We start from the raw sequence: 18415 nt of genomic DNA on the forward strand, positions 1-18415 counted from the left end.
AACAAGACAATAGGGTAGTTTAATACCATGAAGAAATAAGTATTTTCAATATTTGGAATTAAAGACACCAATTATGCACTCTCCTCAAATATTCCAAAATTTATACATTTTCTTTCTTAATTTCTGTAAGTTTGCCGAGCAATGTGAAACAAATCCAAAGCTCACCCCTCATCTTCATTTCCCTACAAAATGTATTAAATTTTATTCAAGCAGGACCTTAATTTATGGTGTGGAGGCAAAAAAAACTGATTAACAGTATCCGAATTTAACTCCATAGCCATATGATGTACTCCCAGAAATAACAAAGAGAACTGGATGCATTTGCTCACTTAGTACACAAAACTTTAAATTAGATATTTGAGCTTTGGGCTCAAACTCTTAGAGAAAGGTGTTCCCTTTTCACAGAAGAAAATCCATTGCATTTACATTTATGACCAATACATAACACTAAGGCATTCAGTAGCTCAAATTTAACAGTTTTCATTCAAATAAGCATATCATAGCCAGTACAAAAGGCCAATATAAAGCAAGAAGTTTGGTCCACATTATCCACGTAAAAAAAGAAAGATTTTCACAGCTATATCAAGTTATTCAACAGTAAAAAGGCTAGCCCAAAAAGTGGATATTTACAAGGTAGGCAGGTAAAATGACTTCAAATGATAAGGGATGATCAAGTAAAAGAGGATCAAAACTGGAAGGAAACTGACAGCAGGTGAAACTTTGATTGAAGAACAGGAAAACCAGAGCTTTGAGTGAAAACCATTGGTCCAACACTATCAACACAGATTAATCTCATTTTGATCCACAAAACACATTGTCAAAGGCATATGGCCAAAAGTTGCCTGGTAAGAGAACCTTAAATCTTCCAAAACTTGTCCCTCAAAATCCAAACCCTGCTGGCTACACTCCAGCCATTCCCAACCAAATTTAAAACATAAAATTGTGTTGGAAAAATAATGCCTATGGGATGCCAAGGTTCAAGGAAAAAAAGACTAAAACAAATGCAGGCGAGCAATATATTATTGATAACCACTAAAGCTTCTGGAACTCAAAAAAGAAGAGCTTGAGATGATTCAGTGGATGAAACTGGTGTTTTACTAGCACCAAATACTGAGTATTTGACAATTCAGAAAAAATTGTCTCTCACAGACAGGTTTCACAAGGAAAAACAACCTGGAAAAGGTAATGAATGAAATAATCAACCTATAGCATATATATAATGACAGCACACTGAGAACAATATTATAATGAGGAAGTAAAACAGAGGAAAGGAGCCTTAGGTGCTGTCATCTAAAAAATGCCCTGCTCAAGATCAAATACCCCAGCAAAGAACAAGTTTGACCACTGCCTCCCCTAATATTCCTTTCTTACGTAAGCAAAGCACGAAAATAACGAGTAAATTAGTAAAAAGATGTTTTCTGATTCAGAAACGATGATTAATTTCCACCAATTGTTGGAGCATATTCAGCATACATAATTGATGGGCCTTATTACAATAGTTGAAGAGGGGTAGAGTTAAAAAGAGAGTAAAAATAGATTGACTGACCAACAAAATTGAATAAAAGAAGATTATAGCATGATTATAACAATGAAATAAATACTAAGACAGATAATTGAAGGCTTCATCCTTCATAATCATACATGACACTGTACAGCATAGCTCGAGTTCAGGAGCTAAATTCAACCAAAAATTAGATGGAAATGACTGATTGTTTAAGCAAAATGTTCCTCTGAGGGGGCTGAGAGATTTAATGATGAAGGAGTATTTCCAAATTGTTCCACAAGAAGGATATGAAAAAATGAGATAAGGTGAATGCCATTAAAGACTGAATGAGAAGAATTTTAACATCTACATAATTGCATAAGACCCCTGAAATATTCTCAACTTAATGCACGTACGAAAATGAACTTAAAGTAACAACCAATGATTTAGCATATGAAATATGTGACTTCACCGGCTGATGAGACAGAATGACCAAGAAACATAGTCTCACATAATAATAGGTATATGCATTTAAAAAAAAAACAATTTTATACTGATGAAATATAAACAAAAAATGAAGTACATAATTTGTACACATGAGAAAGCTTCTAAAGGCAACAGTTCCTAACAGGCTGCATTGCATAGTATGGAAATACTGAAAAGAGATGAGGCGGAGTCTTAGGCAGAGGAATTTGAGTATGGATGATCTAGTGATAAAATCTCGGTACTTACACAATAGATCCAAATCCATATTGAGTTGATACAAGGACTACCACGTAGAAAACTTGGCAGAATAAAGAAGTAACTAAGCAAGTAACTGAGCCCCACAATGATAAACTAAAATGGGATCCAGATTAACTGGGCAGCAGATTCCATAGTTAAAGTGGGGCAAATTCAGGAACTAGCTCAATTGAAATATGTAATGGACACAAGAAAACAAAGCAAATACCTAAAAATCAGTTACTGGGATAAATACTTCACTTGTATCCCATCTATAATTTTTGTGTACCACTGAGGTGAAAACCAGTGGCTTTCACAATACATAGAAAGGAGGCAACTTTCTGCATATTCTCAAGAGAAATTCATAATAAAATGGAAAAATAAGGGCCATGTCGCTGGATGCTAACAACTGCAGATGAATACTGGAATCTAAAGAGCAAACAACAACCAGCCAAGAGCGGTAATAATTCAGGCTTTCATATAGACAAGAAAGGACTTTCTCCATTAATTTAGCAGTGAGAGGGGAGAAATATGCTCAGTTTTCTTTTCAGCTAGAGGGAAGTAACATGGGTGTCACTAAAATGTCCTACCACAAGCAAACACTTAATGAAGATATTACTGATTGAGATGAGTCTAGGCACCATAAGAAATTCCTAGTCTTGACTTTAGCGTGACACAATCAGCCATCTAAGAAGCCTCTTTCACAAGAGGGAAAGATCTATCAAGGCTACAGTTGCTGGTAGGAAAGAGGAATAGGCATTCTGTAATCAAATACCAATCTTGGAGGCGGCCAGGTAAAGCTGAATGGAATGCTGAAAGTTGTGAGTTTGAACCCTGTCTTGATAAAATTCTTATATCAAAGGCACTCTCTTCAACCTGGGTGTTTGTCACTACATAAGAGCCAAACATTATGAGCCCTTATGTGAAAGGCCCACAGTGGCTGTTTTTGGTGGCAAGGAAATTAAAAAATAAACGGTCAATCCCTCACTAATCCTTACGTGCCATCAAATCAAGTTTTGTTGTGCATCTAAACGAAGCCTCAGTTGAAATAATGCAACTTATGGCTAATAATTGAATAAGAAGGTTTTTCAAATACAGCACACAATTTGTCACCACTAAGGACTTCATATTCTGTTGCTGGATGGCAACTCTCTTTGCACAACCCTATGCCAAGCTGAGTATTCTTTATTTCCTTGCTTATGGCAGCCACTTGGAATATCAGATGTGCAAAATTTCTGGCTGTGTTCATAGGTAAGAATGGATTTATTAACAGACCTAAGTTAAAAGAGCAGTCACAACAGTGGATTTAGCCTAGCATTGACTTTAAATAGACTGAAAAAGGCCATTCTCCATGCTGGAAAGCTTCTGGCCTTCTTGTTTCGAGATTCTCAGGTTATTAACCACATTCACTATTAACAAACTGATTGCTCAATCATAATTGAACCATATGAAACATTTCATTGCATCTAAATCTTTATTTTAGCTATATATATATTATGAGGATGAACATTACTATTTTCTTACATCATGAATGAGTGAAACATTTCTTTAGCTTAGTCTGGGGTGTGCTTGACATTCATGTATTCAAGCCGACCTCTTAGTTGAAGCACAAAAAGTCATATGTACTAAGGTTCTACTTCCGGTTCAATAATCCGTGATTATGGAACACAAGCATTCCTATACAGCCAAAATATTTAGTTGTAAGTACTTTCATATCCGAAATAATAATTATAACTCAAGGTTAGGAGCAGGAAATAGGGTATAGGTTATTATCCAATAAAAGGTTAATTTCAAAGTTACGCGTTATAAATAAATGCAGTTACACCTTTGATGTATCATATGTCATTTGCATGCCTCACTGGTAAGCATCTAAAGTCTACGTTATTCAAGGAAATAGAAGAAACTTGAGGCTCAATACATTTTTTAATCAAAAGAAACTAAAATGAAGGAACATATGGAAATTATGACAATGATATTGGTGAAGATTGTATTATTCAGAAAATGACTGTAACTTCAAAATATGTATGTACACTACACAAAGCCATCTTGCGAAATTCATGAGAAAGAGAACTCTTAGAAGGCAGGTCTTCCAAGCACCATTCCAAAGAATGAATTCAATGAATGAATTTGAATGTTTAGCAATTCAAATGACACAATAAGGTATTATCCCCAGACAAATGTAATACAGCAATAAACCCGTTAGCATAAAGCAAAAGATAAAAGCAACTCGACTTAGGAAAGAAACATAGAAAAAAGACATACATCTGCTGAAGAAAACTTGAAAAGAAGCCATAGAACAGGTCTCACATCCAGATATTTATCTTGCAAACTTTTCCCACATTCCTTCGTGGAGCCCTCCCTTACCCACTCTACTCCTCAATAACTGAAAGCTAGTTTCCTATTGATCATGGCCCAGTGGTCTGTCACTCTTTGAATTGCCATACATTTACTCATTCTTCTGCTGGCTCATTTCAAAAGAGGAATCCCAGCATGTATTGCTCAGTTTGCCTTAACATCCTTCATTTGTTCTATTCCCAGAGGTCTCTATGGTGAAACACTCAAGGTTCCCACACCAACTAAATTTTAAATTCACGTTTTTTTTCCAGGTTTTCATGGCCTAAATGTCGTCAAATTCACGGTCTGTTGATAAGCCATTTTAGGCAGAAATATTGATCACGCAACTATCACGCACGTTAACTAAATATTTAACAAACGCAATAGATATCGTGAATGCAAACGCAGCAGAGAAAGTGCTACCTTTTATGGCATCACCTATTGTTTGCAGAATTAAGGGCAGGCTAAAAGTTGTGAGTGGGAAAATGGAGGGAGCAGGAAAGTGAAGAAGTGTCTGATTTTTTGCCAGGGTTAATGAACACTTTGGTTACCAGTCTTCCTATCACAGGTCAATGTGTCGTCATGGCACTAGGATCAATAATTGCGCTTCCTATATAAGTGTGCAGATAAATGCATGGACAGTTTAGGCTCAAGTGCAGGTTAAGGTGCATGGAGTTTTTTAGAAGTCGAGAGGTGCGTTTCGCAAGGTTGTTTTACATGCACAGTCCATTGGGAGAGTCCGGAACTGACGCTAATACACGAACATAATGAGGTTTCCCTAAAATTTCACTGGGTTGGGGTTTATCGCATTGAGGTTTTACTGTACAATGTTTCAGAGCTATTGCACCTATTACATTAATTATGTCCATTTATTAAAAACAGAACAGGAAAAGCTAGATAATATTTATTGCTAAATCCTTATGTTTGACATCGATAAAATTGCAACAAATATATGGAAAACATATTTCAATGTTTTTAATAAGAGACAAAAAATAAAAAAATAGAAAATGAATGACATATCCTAGTTTTATCAACTATATATTACTTTGCATATAGATATAAAACATACAACTGAAAAAATATGGCCATCAATAACATTTAGTGGTTGCAGTAGTATGTTGCTTATAAGAAATGTTTAAGCACAGTAAGCAAAGCTAGCAGTTGCAAAAACAGCTATTACCATCAAGATAGCTATTAAATAACTGTACGATGTAAATGCCACCAACAAAAATGCTCCGAACATCAAAGGAAATTCAAAATTTTGATTCGCAAGAAAATCTCCGGAGGTCCAAAATTTGAATAAGACCATCACATCAGAGGGGTAAATTAAGAACAGATGTTAGTGAAAGACTGATTATACAAAACTGAGCAGAATATGAAACCACCAATAAATACAAGAAAAAATATCTTGATGAACATTTGTTACAAATGCACTAAAAACTAACAATTGGCTTCCCTCATTATTTAGTGAAATGATAGTTTCACGAAAGTGCTTCTTGAGTGTACCTCATCCGAGGCATCTGAGCAAGACCTACTAACTATACACACAACACTCAGAATGGTAAAGACAGCACAGAAGGGGCAAAATTTCACTGTCACGACGTAAGCCAAAAATTCTAAGAGAACCAAAATATAAAATTTAGCAAGAAATCATGCTCAAGAAAATTACATTTACACCCTGAATTGTGCTACAGTTTCACTCATCCACAACTGTTACTTCTGCACTGATGGGAGGGGTAAGATAGAAGACAATCACCACAAAGTTAAATATGCAACTCATGTTTAATGTCAAAAAAATATCAAAAAGATAATAAGGGTTGTCTTTGGCTTTGACTAATAAAGAATTATTTCACACAAGTTTTCACAGCAATGAGTATCAAGGAGTTAAAAAGAACATGAGAATACAAAAATTATAAGTGATTAGAAATAATTGAAATGCAAGGTAAAATTACTTGATAAATGTATTTACAACTTTAATTTCCATGTGTTCTAAATTCCACATTATTTGTACATAATATTTTCTGAGGATTTCCTGGAATAAAATGGTGAACAGTTATCCAAGTCCTCCAACTGCCACTGATTTATCTGCACTAAACTGATTTACACAAAAACTTTTACATAAAATATCCAGAATGTGCCATCAATTGTCCATATGTATATATTCACATGACAGCAATTCTAAAGCACAGCATATGACTCACCGCATTCAAACTTTTAGCTTCTTAAGCCTTCATGAATGATTTGAGAGTTACGGTTAACTTGTACATGCCAATGATAGGGAATGTTAACTTGATGATTGAGCATACCTTGAGATGGTCGAGATACACTTAGGCTGTAACGATTTTCTTTCTGACAGCTGTTTTGAGGAGGCTGGTCTAATTCAAGGGACCCTAGATCAAAAGAAAAGGACAAAACATTAATATTTTATGACAAGTTGATGCATTTGCTAAACTATAACTTAAATAGCTTATTTCAACATTGGATTCTAGCTTCTCATAGTTTACACCATGCGAAGCTAGAACTTCGCCCTGATATAGCTGAGCAAAGTTTACCAATTAAAATTGAATCAGCTCAAATCAGGAATACTTAAAACTTGAAAGGTAACGGGAAGCACAATGGTTCTTCAAGATTAAAAAATGCATAATTAAACGAACATGATTCTTCTCTGAATTCCCAAGGAATCCTTCACTACAGTTCACCTACTTCAAATTCAAAAACAAGTCATACCATGATAATCCCAAGTCTACCCTTTGAGGAGGAAATGAGAAAATTTTTCTTCAGGCATCACTGTATTTACCCGTAGAGGCCGCGTGCCTTTTAGCCAGAAATGCCAGTGAAAAAAAGGGGGTTACAGGAATCCTACAAATTTTAATGTAAGCCATGCACCATTTTCCCTCAAATTCTTTTCATTTATTTCTTCAGAGTTAAGCATTGAACTGGGAAAAATTTGCAGGAGTTACACTTCTAACGTTATTTAACCTGTTAACCTAATTGAATCACAGTAATGTAAATTTATTGAGTTCGCAACGAATCGCCAGAACCTATATTAGACCGCACCCAAAACGTGCTCGGAGGATTTTTTTTCCTCACGAGCCAGCACAAAAATGGGGGTGCGATGGATACATGAGGACATGGCTTACACAAGTAAACATGGTAATTACCAGTTAACATATCTTGCCACTCAAAGAATAAAAAAACCTGGCATCTTGGAAAGGTAGGTTCATAATTTACTTTTCATAATATGTGTAGTTGGTTTAGTATACTAATATTTGAGATGCATCTCCATCCATAATTTCTTTGCTCTAGCATTTGATACTTGATGATGAAATAGGGTATCATTGATTAAATGAGATTATTTACTTAATTGCAAGAATCCGCTGAATAAGTTCAACAGATTCAGGCTTCAATTGGTGGAAGTTAGACATATTTAAATAAATAAAAGATCGTAGCACTTTTCTACAAGAATTTTTAATGCGTACAGCGCGTTTCGGCTCACTCAGCTCAGCTTGAATCTGTTGAACTTTTTCAGCAGATTCTTGCAATTAAGTAACTGAGCTCAGTGAGCCGAAACGTGCTGTACGCATTAAAAATTCTTGTGGAAAAGTGCTACGATCTTTTATTAATTTAAATCTGCTGAAAGACACAATAAAAATATTTCAGCAAATAATTTGGAAAAATAAAAAAAAAACTTTATATTACACGATGAATATGCAAAATTACAGCGATTAGTAACAGATCCATCGAGATATGCTACAGAGGATTGGAGAAAAGAGCTACAGTACTGAGAACACTGAACTAGGAATATTGTTAATTATCAGCAAAACCAGTTGCAATTTCAGGTGCAAATGAACCACCCCAAGGCATAGTTAATTCTTTCATTACGGACTTGAATATTGTTTTGTGGAATTGCTTTATTCTCCTTATCCTTGGTATTTTATCTAGTATGATATTCACGCAGATCTAATGACCCAAAAGGTGAGTGAAACATCAGTAAAATGCAGGAGAGCCTTCTTGAGTGGCCAATCTAATTGTAATCTGGTGGATAACAACAGCAAGCAATTAAACCAGGGACCTGGAAAATGGATGCCAGTGAAGGAACTTTCTGGAGTTACCTCAACAAATTTATTCCCAGAATAGGTCTTCAAATTGTGACCAGCAGGCTTTTCCTAGAATGTTCCATGATAAAATAATTCCCAACAATCTGATTTTCCCTAGAAAACTCAATGCACATCCGTTCATTATAAAATTTTTGGGTGGCAAAATTCATGGGTAAGTAATCTTAAATAGGCAACTGCCACCCAAAATTATGCACACAGATATGAGGTTTCCTTGAGAAGACACGAGACATTAATTCCCATTTTCACACACACGAGACTAAAGTACAGGTAATCAGCATTTGATCGCCTCTAAATAACCACCTCGTAACATTTAAATACAAGCCTTACTTTTTTCTAACACCTCTGTGATCCCTCGGTGATCTGCTTCCAGCTCCATCTTGAATTTGAACAGTTCTTGGTCAAGGCGGCGCAAATACCTGTCAACCTGGTCGTGCATCTGATTTGCTAAATGAACTTTTTCATCTGAAGGAAAGATAATCAGTAAATCATGATTTAGGAAAGCTGAATGGTAACTATAATAATTTAAGCTGACAAAAATAACGATTCGTTAAATGTTATTTGAAGATGTTGTTCCAATGTTAATGATATCAAACTTGATAAATTTAACACCAACCACATTAATAACCTCATTCACTTACCCGCATCTTCAAGAGCTTTATAGTAATCCTTACGTATACTTTGGTATTCATTTTCCTTGTCCGTTGGTTTCATTCTCTTGGCATTACCGAAGAAAACCTTCACCCGCTTTTCAACACTATCAACTGAGTCTGCAAAAAACGGACATTTTATTAATAATGCAATCACAATTACTCACAACTGTGACATGAACGCTTTTGAGTAATATTTTACAGGCTGATGACTTAATTAAACTAGCTTCGGGTAACAAACAGTGCGAACGCACTGGATGCGAAAAATACTTACTTTGAACTTGTAAATCCATTTCTCTCATTTCAGTGAATCGATCCCTAAGCTCTTGCGGTAAATGCTCTATCACTGAAATTTAACAAATGAAATATTAAGACAATACTGTACAGTGTGAACACATCCCAGAGTTTCAGTTTTATCTTATCAATCTATTTATGTAGAGTAATTTCAGATTTCCCATGCCCGGGAAGTCATCATAATTCATCAAGCTCAACAAAATAAACACAGCTAGGCGATGATTCAAAATTATTCTATTACAACTATAAGTATAAAATCAGGCATTTAAAATTCATGTAATTAATGAAAGAGCTGAGATGTATTTACGTTAAACTCTTAAAAATGAACTATCACCTGACTAAAATCCATATTAATTTAAGGACAAATTCCATTTTACAGAATACAAGAAAATAACTGCGAGACATATTCAAACATTAATAATTCTTTGTTTCCGCCTGATCAATCCCAATCATATCGACTAGAACATACAGCATTTGATAATAATGACAGTTCGATAGATCATTTCCATTAAGAATCATCTAAATTACACCCACTTAAGGTTCTAATCCCATGAAACTACAGGTTGTGCAGGTTAATTATTGAACGCTACTTCGAAGCTCCATTTTGAGAAATGGTGATTACGGATACGCGAGGAGAGAAGATTTAAATATCGCCATACTCACTTTCCAAGTAGTCTTCTAAGTATAACATATTTACAGTTATGTACAAAAAATCCTCAATAAAGCAGTAAACACCCTGGACACAGCGATATCTGTCTTGATTTGCACAAAATGGTAACTAAAATCCCTCAAGCACTTCACTCGCCAACACAAACATTTCCTCAAAACAATTGTCGACCTTTCGACTTGACATACTATCGATATTTCGTTTCAATCGATATATAAAATCGAATGAGCAAAATAATAGCGGCAAGCGCGGGCTGTATTCAAACGACTTGTGCATAGTGTTAAGTATTATTTAGTGTAATACGGCTATTAAGTGTTAATGGAGGCCATGATAGCTCGCGAAAAGTCAGTACCAAGTTCTGGCTATGAACCTAGTACTGATACTGGATATAAATATTTAAATTCATCATCATCGTGTTTAGATATTCCTATTGCCCACGCACTTCAACAAATGAGAGCTATTTAAATTTTTAAAATTATATTTTTGTGATTCTATGTGTGGTGGTAAATGAGTGAAGTGGAAGATGAGACACATTAATCCATTGCAACATCCCATTCACTGCTCATCTCCCATTACGCTTCACATCAGGGGCTAGCCAGTCAGCAATCACTGATAACGGCCCCGAGCTCGGGAGGCCCCCACAACTCTTCCATGGCTAGCCTCTATCGTGAAGCTTGTATGAAAAGTGTGATAAAAAAATAGTAAGATTACTTGAACCAAAGCTTATTGCAATTATTATACCTCCATTAGCTTCTTTATTTACTGCTTACTTAGCGTAAAAATTTATGTAAATAAATATATAAAATTAAAGTGCCAGAAGATAAAAGAGAACCTAATACTTTTTTGAAGGGTTATAGGGAAAGGTTATTTTAGTGATTAAAAAAATATATTTCAGTGTAGTTTCAAGGAGAAAATTCACTAAATATATATTAGAATACCTATTATATATAAAATACATTATTAAATTTTAGTAGATTCGGAATAGGGTGGTTTCCTATTATTTTTTTATTGCCTAAATCGAAAGATTATTACTCCTGGACAACGTATTTCACGCTTTTAGATTTTTAAATGACGATATCTATTTTTCGCGATTAAATGAAAAGTGAAAATTTTCAAGCGCGCGAAAACGCGACGCTTAAGAATGAATGTCGGGAAGTCTCTCCGCGTGACGTATTTCTGGTTCCCCCTCCCGCCCTGCGAGGTGACCTTGAGGCGAGGCTTAGCGCTGATACGACGCAGGCTGCTAGCGGCTAGCCTAGTACCCTGCTGGCTGGTAGCGCTTGGCTTAAATAAGGATTATTAATAACTTATCAAACGAGGAAAACTTTCCGACCTTAGCCAGTTTTAATAAGTGATTGTTAAGACATGTTTCCCTGAGCTCTGCGCCTCATGCATGCAATGGTAACCTCAGACGACGTATAACTCCTATCTTCTCGTATAGAAACTAGGTCCCTGTGACGTCACGTGGAGTGGCATCGCATGGGCGCCAATCTGGCCCTTTTCAAATGAGGATAAAAATGGACCATTGCCATTCGTCTAAACCGGTATTTCTAAAACGAAATAATTTGTATATTATGAATACAGTAATTGTGGGTAACAAATCGCAATCAATGCCTTTCGGTTTCTTTGATGAAGGAAACTACCCTATTGACGACACAATGATTGTCGGAGGTTGACTTCCAGTGCCATCAACTTCCAAGCGCGCCTTTTTGGTAACAAATTTATCCATTGAAAATTTAATTTACAATACACTAAGAGACTAAAGTAAACAATTAACATACAGTCATATAAAAGAGTCTCCCAAATACTAAAGTCGAAATGCTAAACACGCCTGCACTGAAAAGAAATATCCACACTGAATGACTGCGCCAGCAGGGTGAACTCCATATTGCCGCGGCGCACAGTGGTCCCAAATCGAAAAAAGCTGGCCAAAATTAATAACGTCGTAATTTTAGCTAAAACAGCAACAAAAGTGGATGTGTCATATTGATTTCGATCGTCTGAATCTGATTTTGGCATTATTTTTACGATGTCTCTTCATTTTATCATTATTTGAGCTGTTATTATTTAAACAATTTTTAGAAAATCTCAATATAGATGTCATTGCGATTGGCGATAACTTGATGTTCATGGAGAGCTTAAAATAGTATAATTTTAAGGTAAAGATGTATAAATTGTTGTTAAAATCCATTATAGAATTTACGACATGAAATTGGTGAGATTCGAACCCGCGACCATCAGCATAGTCAGTGAGATACCAAAATCGAAAAAAATACTCACACTCACTCAGTTTTGGCTTCCATATATTTGATAAGTCACATTAGATGAAATAAAATGACTGATATTAAGAATATTGAGGAAAATAATGTTCGAAATTCAATAAAATCGCTTTCATGTATCACAAAGAACAATTTTTTAAATGAATCGTCGTCCGATGTCACCCCATCGGACTCATTGTCGCTCTGCGAATCACTTAAAATTAGCAAATTGTCACCTCACTTGATAGGCTGACCTCGTTTTTTGTAACTCTTGATGTAATTAAAATGTATGATTCAGATATTTAAAGGAGTCTTCGAAAGATATCTTCATAATTTAACATTCTTGGGTATTTTCTTGTACAATGCTCTCGGAATTTCCTCATGTCTATGTTCCTGACCCCCAATGCTTCCTCCGTTAAAACTTCAATAGTAAGAAATGATTATTTGGAAATTGCTGTTCCATGTATCAGCACTTTATGTACCATGAGAAGAATATAATACCAACCATAATCGATGCACAGCTCAGCTATTTCAATGCAATACTGGCTGAAGGCTTCATTATTTATCTCATAGCCGCAGGACAGAGATTTTAATATCACTGAAAGTCTATGAATAAGTCTTTCATCGATACCTGTCGTGAAAATTACAAATCACATTAATAATTACATTTCATACACATAAAGCATTTATTCGTAGATTTTTCAAAATTATGGAAACAGGTCCAATATTTCTTACTTTTTGATTATAATTTTATATTTACACGTAATTTCATCTTGTCTGAAATTAAATCCTGAATTAAAACTTCACTTTTGAAAATATGATGCGTCAGAATAGTTTTTGCATGCTTGATTTCATTCAGTCGAAATCGTGTTTTCAAATATTCCACGAAATTCCTTCTTCTTCGCTTATTAATATTCTTTTCTCTCTGTATTTTTATTGTACACCGCAAGATACGAAAACATTTGCGGCACCCATAGTTCAAATTTAACAGGAGTATTAACGGCTGAAACGATGAATGTGATTTCTAAAAGTTGTCTATTTTTAACCAATAATAAACCGGAAATTATGAGTTAACATTGAATAAAAGATGTACAAGCTTATATAGACTTGCGTCTGAGTTTCCGGCGTATCCTGAAATTTGAATGCCAAACATTGGCAAACCAAGTGCTTTAATTATCTGGACAGGAGAAGTACCTCGAGTTAGCAGTGTTAACACAGTTCGGAGCACAGCACTTTTTCACTAAGAAAACCATTAAGTAAAACTGTGTGGGAAATATTCTCCACATCCATGCAATGGCTCTGGTGAGGGAGGCCGTCATCCTCATTCCATTATTATTAAAAAATGCACTTGCAAGATTCACGCTCCATTGGTGGGTTTAGACGAATTTTTCCCTCCGAATTCAATCCTATCTACGTGTATGGGCTGTTGAAATGATTCTGTGAACAATAGGGTGGTTTCCTATTATTTTTTTACTGTCTAAATCGAAAGATTATTACTCCTGGAGTACGTATTTCACGCTTTTAGATTTTTAAATGACAATATATACGATTAAATGAACAGTGAAAAATTTCAAGCGCGCGAAAACGCGACGCATAAGTATGAATGCCGGGAATTCTCTCCGTACGTCGTATTTCTGGTTCTCCCTCCCGCCCGGTGAGGTGACCTTGAGGCGAGGCTTAGCGCTGATACGTCGCAGGCTGCTAGCGGGTAGCTGAGTACCCTGCTGGCTGGTAGCGCTTGGCTTAAATAAGGATTATTAATACCTTATCAAACGAGGAAAACTTTCCGACCTTAGCCAGTTTTAATAAGTGATTATTAAGACATGTTTCCCTGAGCTTTGCGCCTCATGCATGCATTGGTAACCTCAGACGATGTATAACTCCTATCTTCTCCTATAGAAACTAGGTCCCTGTGACGTCACGTGGAGTGGCATCGCACGGGCGCCAATCTGGTCCTTTTCAAATGAGGATAAAAATGGACCATTTCCATTCGTTTAAACCGGCATTTCTAAAACGAAATAATTTGTATATTATGAATACACTAATGGTGGGTAACGAATCGCAATTATTGCTTTTTGTTTTCTTTGATGAAGGAAAATACCCTATTCTTGGCATTATGGAGCATTTATTTCTCTTAGCGCCAATACCATATTTCGGAATAACATGCTGACAACGCTGTACATCATGTAAGGGATCTCTTCTCTATAAAAATATGAGGAAAGTTTTGCAGAGAAAAGCATCTTGTGGTTACTATAATGTTCACGCATAAGGACTTAAGGAGTCGCTTTTGATCACTCATAATAATTCTCATTAAGAGCATGAAAACCGGCCCTCATTGGTTTCATGAATATTTGAAGGTGAGTGCACAAACGAGAAGTGTGCAAACGATAGGCGTGAAGCACTTGATTTATGTAATCGTACAGGATGTAGAATTATGCCTAGTATACACCATGCAAGTTTGACCACCGATACAGGAATATTTGAGCGATAATGCCACTGTCTCCCGCCGGCCAGCCGCCCTCAGCGGAGCGGTGCACCGCTCAACTTAAAACCCTCTAGATGTTGGATAAGCAAGTATAGGCAAGATTTTTTTTCTCCATCTTGTTGTACATACTCTTCCTAAGGATTCAGCATAGGAATCTCCGAGGGGCACGGAGGGGCACAAAACTATATCGACACATTTGACTAAAAATAGGCCCAAAAATAGCTAACATTATAAATAATTAAATATTGTTATAATAAATTCTGAAACGAACAAAAAATAATATAATATTGTGAAAAAATATGCAAACATACCGTACTAAAATTGACAGATGAATCCCATGAAATTAAAATAGTCATTTATTAAGTTGAATTACCCTAAAATCGACTATTTCTACGCCTCGGGCGTTTTAAGCTGAACATGCCCATGTTTGACGGGTTACACAGGTCAACACAATAATCACACAGACCTATCAGGTACGAAATGTTATAGGCCATATCCTGTAGAATCCGAATACATAATTCAAAACTTCCTCGTAAAAAGTCGAAAAAATGACTTTTGGCCAGCTTTTTTCGATTTGGGACCACTGTGCGGCGTCGTAATATCTTGAAGTGTCAAGGCACCACGATGCGGAGGCGCGCAGGGTTTCAGGTGCTTCTGCTTTAGTCCTTTTGCAGTCGCCGCGGCCGCAGCGCTGGCCCGCAGGCCTGCATATTGGTCATTATTACCATTATTGGCCATTATTTCTGCTGATCTTGATCATTAAAAGTCATTATAATTCTAAAAAGTCTCTAAAATTCAATTCTATACCGTATTTACTTACCAGTAGGATGAGAATTTTTGTCGCCTTTACTCGCCTAAATTGGGGTTGTTATATGAGCGCGAGAGAAGGATTCGCTGCAGACAACTCCAAGCTGCGTATGCTTCGGAAGCGAACTTGTAGATGAGCCCGGTGTGGCGGCAATGTCATCTGATACCCAGGCGCAAATCGACAATTTCTGACTAGCATCTTTATTGCACCTTCCACAACAATGTAGTGAGGTGGATTGACCAATCGATCAACCAATGTCTCCTGCATACATCCTGTTTTGGTTGGCCATGAAGGTAATGTAGCCAGGCAGTCAGGCGACAGATGAGTAGCATTATGGTAGGGGTGAGATTACAAAATGTACGAAAGTAGTGTGCAAGTGCTTAACCTCTACAACTAAGTTTTATTGAAGAACAATACAATGTTACAATACGGACAAGATCTTACGTAATATGGTTCCTGTCCCTCGTTACGTAAGACCATTTAAGACAATCCTAACCCCCACTCTCCTTCAAAACGTCATCCATAATACTTAGAGGAGGTCCAATTTCTTTTTTTCTCTAAAATCCTGTAATGTTCTTTTTTCAAAGCCATCTTATTTGTGAGTAATTACGGCAACACAGAGGGTCCAAAACGCCACAAACCTCCCATTATTATCTGGCCGGTTTCAGTAGGGTTTATGTTGTATTTGGTCAATTTGTGATCATTATTGGAGCAAAAAAAAGTCATTCTTCCATTTACATCAACGGGGAGGCAGCTTACATCCCTCTTGGCCCGCCAGTTTGTACCCGAAGGTTCACGCACCGGGAAAAATTCAAAGTGTGTCGCAGCCCCGAAACACTATCATGATTCACACCACTTTTTCAGTTAACCTGTTTAATACCGTAATAATTATTGTTTTATATCATCACTGAATGTATTTTAAAAGGTAACTATCGTCAAACAAGGAAAATAAAAAATACCAACATATTTTTGTGATTTTTTAAAGCATAATATAACTTAATTAATTTCTTGAATTACTGGGGGGGTCTGCCCCCCAAACAAATTATTGAGGGGGCTCGAGCCCCCTCAGGCACCATGGAGTCAGTGCCTATGCTACAATCGAAAAATGAGCTGTATGTAAATGCAATTGGGAAATCAATGTCCAAAGAAGTCTTGTCTTGAATAAATTTAATATGATGTTGGATTTTTTTTTTTATTTGCTTATGTCTTTGGCTGCATATAGAACCATATTATATTTAATATTATGTGGATGATATATTGCCTAATTGTTTCAGAGTCAAGAGGTCAATGAAGTAGTAAGAGGTCCACAAGGGGGCAAGATTGCCCTGATAAAAATAAACTCCTCCATTAAGGAGAGGTTTACCCTCCATTGAGGGTACAGGAAGGATAGGTGTACCCTTCCTGTACCCTTCAGCAAGGGTACACGAAGGGTATTTTAGAACATTGGTGGGTACGCTCTCTCCTTCCTGGAGGGTACGGGAAGGGTTAGGCCAGCCTCGATGAAGGGTACAGGAAGGATAAGTGTACCCTTCCTGTACCCTTCAGCAAGGGTACACGAAGGGTATTTTAGAACATTGGTGGGTACGCCCTCTCCTTCTTGGAGGGTACGGGAAGGGTTAGGCCAGCCTCGATGAAGGGTACAGGAAGGATAAGTGTACCCTTCCTGTACCCTTCAGCAAGGGTACACGAAGGGTATTTTAGAACATTGGTGGGTACGCCCTCTCCTTCCTGGAGGGTACGGGAAGGGTTTGGCCAGCCTCAATGAAGGGTACAGGAAGGGTAGGATAAAATAAAAACTAAAAATCCATAAATTAACATAAAAATTTAAAAAATCGCTAATAAACTAAATTAAACGAATGGGAATGAGTTGCAACAGTGATTTCTAAAGTTATAGGGCATAAAAAAAATTAGCCTTCACGTGGTCTTGAACCCAGGACCTACATATTACAATATCACGAACTAGAGATTTAACAACCTCGGCTATCGAGGTACTTGACAGGAGTAGTTTCTCAACGGAACTTATACTACAAAATCTTAAGATGAGAATCGCACCCGGGCCTATGTGGAAGAAAGCTGTGACTTTTTTCTACCACGCCTATTTCGTTTCAGAAAATAAGATCGGCATTCTAATACTGAACATCACTCTAGCGATGTCTCATTGTCAGCCACGCAAATAGGTTACATCCTAAAACGTGAATGGAAGAACTTCTAAATGAGCTTTTTTCACACAATTACAGAAACTATTGTGTACAGTGGCGTAGTCAAGAATTTCGTTTGGGGGGGGTCCAAAACCAGGTGGGAAAAGTTTTGAAAAACAGGATAGTAAGTATTGGAATTCAACTTATTCAAACACTTTTCATAATCGAAAAAACTTCAATAGTCAAAGAAATATTTTTTAAATTCATTATTTTTTAATATTTTGATTTCTATTATGAAGGAAAATGATTGTGTTTTTATACTTCGGGGGGGCGGAGGGTCCGAACCCTCCGGACCCCACCCCTGGATACGCCACTGAATATGTATACTATTGTTTTCCTTAAGGAAATTTTAAAGATTAGTTGTGTAGCCCGTCTATATTTGCTTTCAAAGACTGCTTACGTT

General features: G+C 36.6%; 1 protein-coding gene across 1 annotated transcript in view; it reads right to left on the reverse strand.

Annotated features, from left to right (window-relative positions):
• The window catches only part of LOC124162018 (inhibitor of growth protein 3), a 32601-nt gene extending 22162 nt beyond the window's left edge, over nucleotides 1–10439 (reverse strand). Inside the window, exons 1-5 of the mRNA XM_046538344.1 lie at nucleotides 10260–10439; nucleotides 9577–9648; nucleotides 9294–9422; nucleotides 8983–9117; nucleotides 6844–6927 (exon numbers count right to left, since the gene is read on the reverse strand). Coding sequence (XP_046394300.1) covers nucleotides 6844–6927; nucleotides 8983–9117; nucleotides 9294–9422; nucleotides 9577–9648; nucleotides 10260–10287 — 448 coding nt within the window. The 5' untranslated portion in view covers nucleotides 10288–10439. The remainder of the gene's footprint in view (nucleotides 1–6843; nucleotides 6928–8982; nucleotides 9118–9293; nucleotides 9423–9576; nucleotides 9649–10259) is intronic.
• Nucleotides 10440–18415: the final 7976 nt, after the last annotated feature.

This window comes from Ischnura elegans, chromosome 7 (assembly GCF_921293095.1).
Source record: "Ischnura elegans chromosome 7, ioIscEleg1.1, whole genome shotgun sequence".
NCBI classification, from domain to species: Eukaryota; Metazoa; Arthropoda; class Insecta; order Odonata; family Coenagrionidae; genus Ischnura; species Ischnura elegans.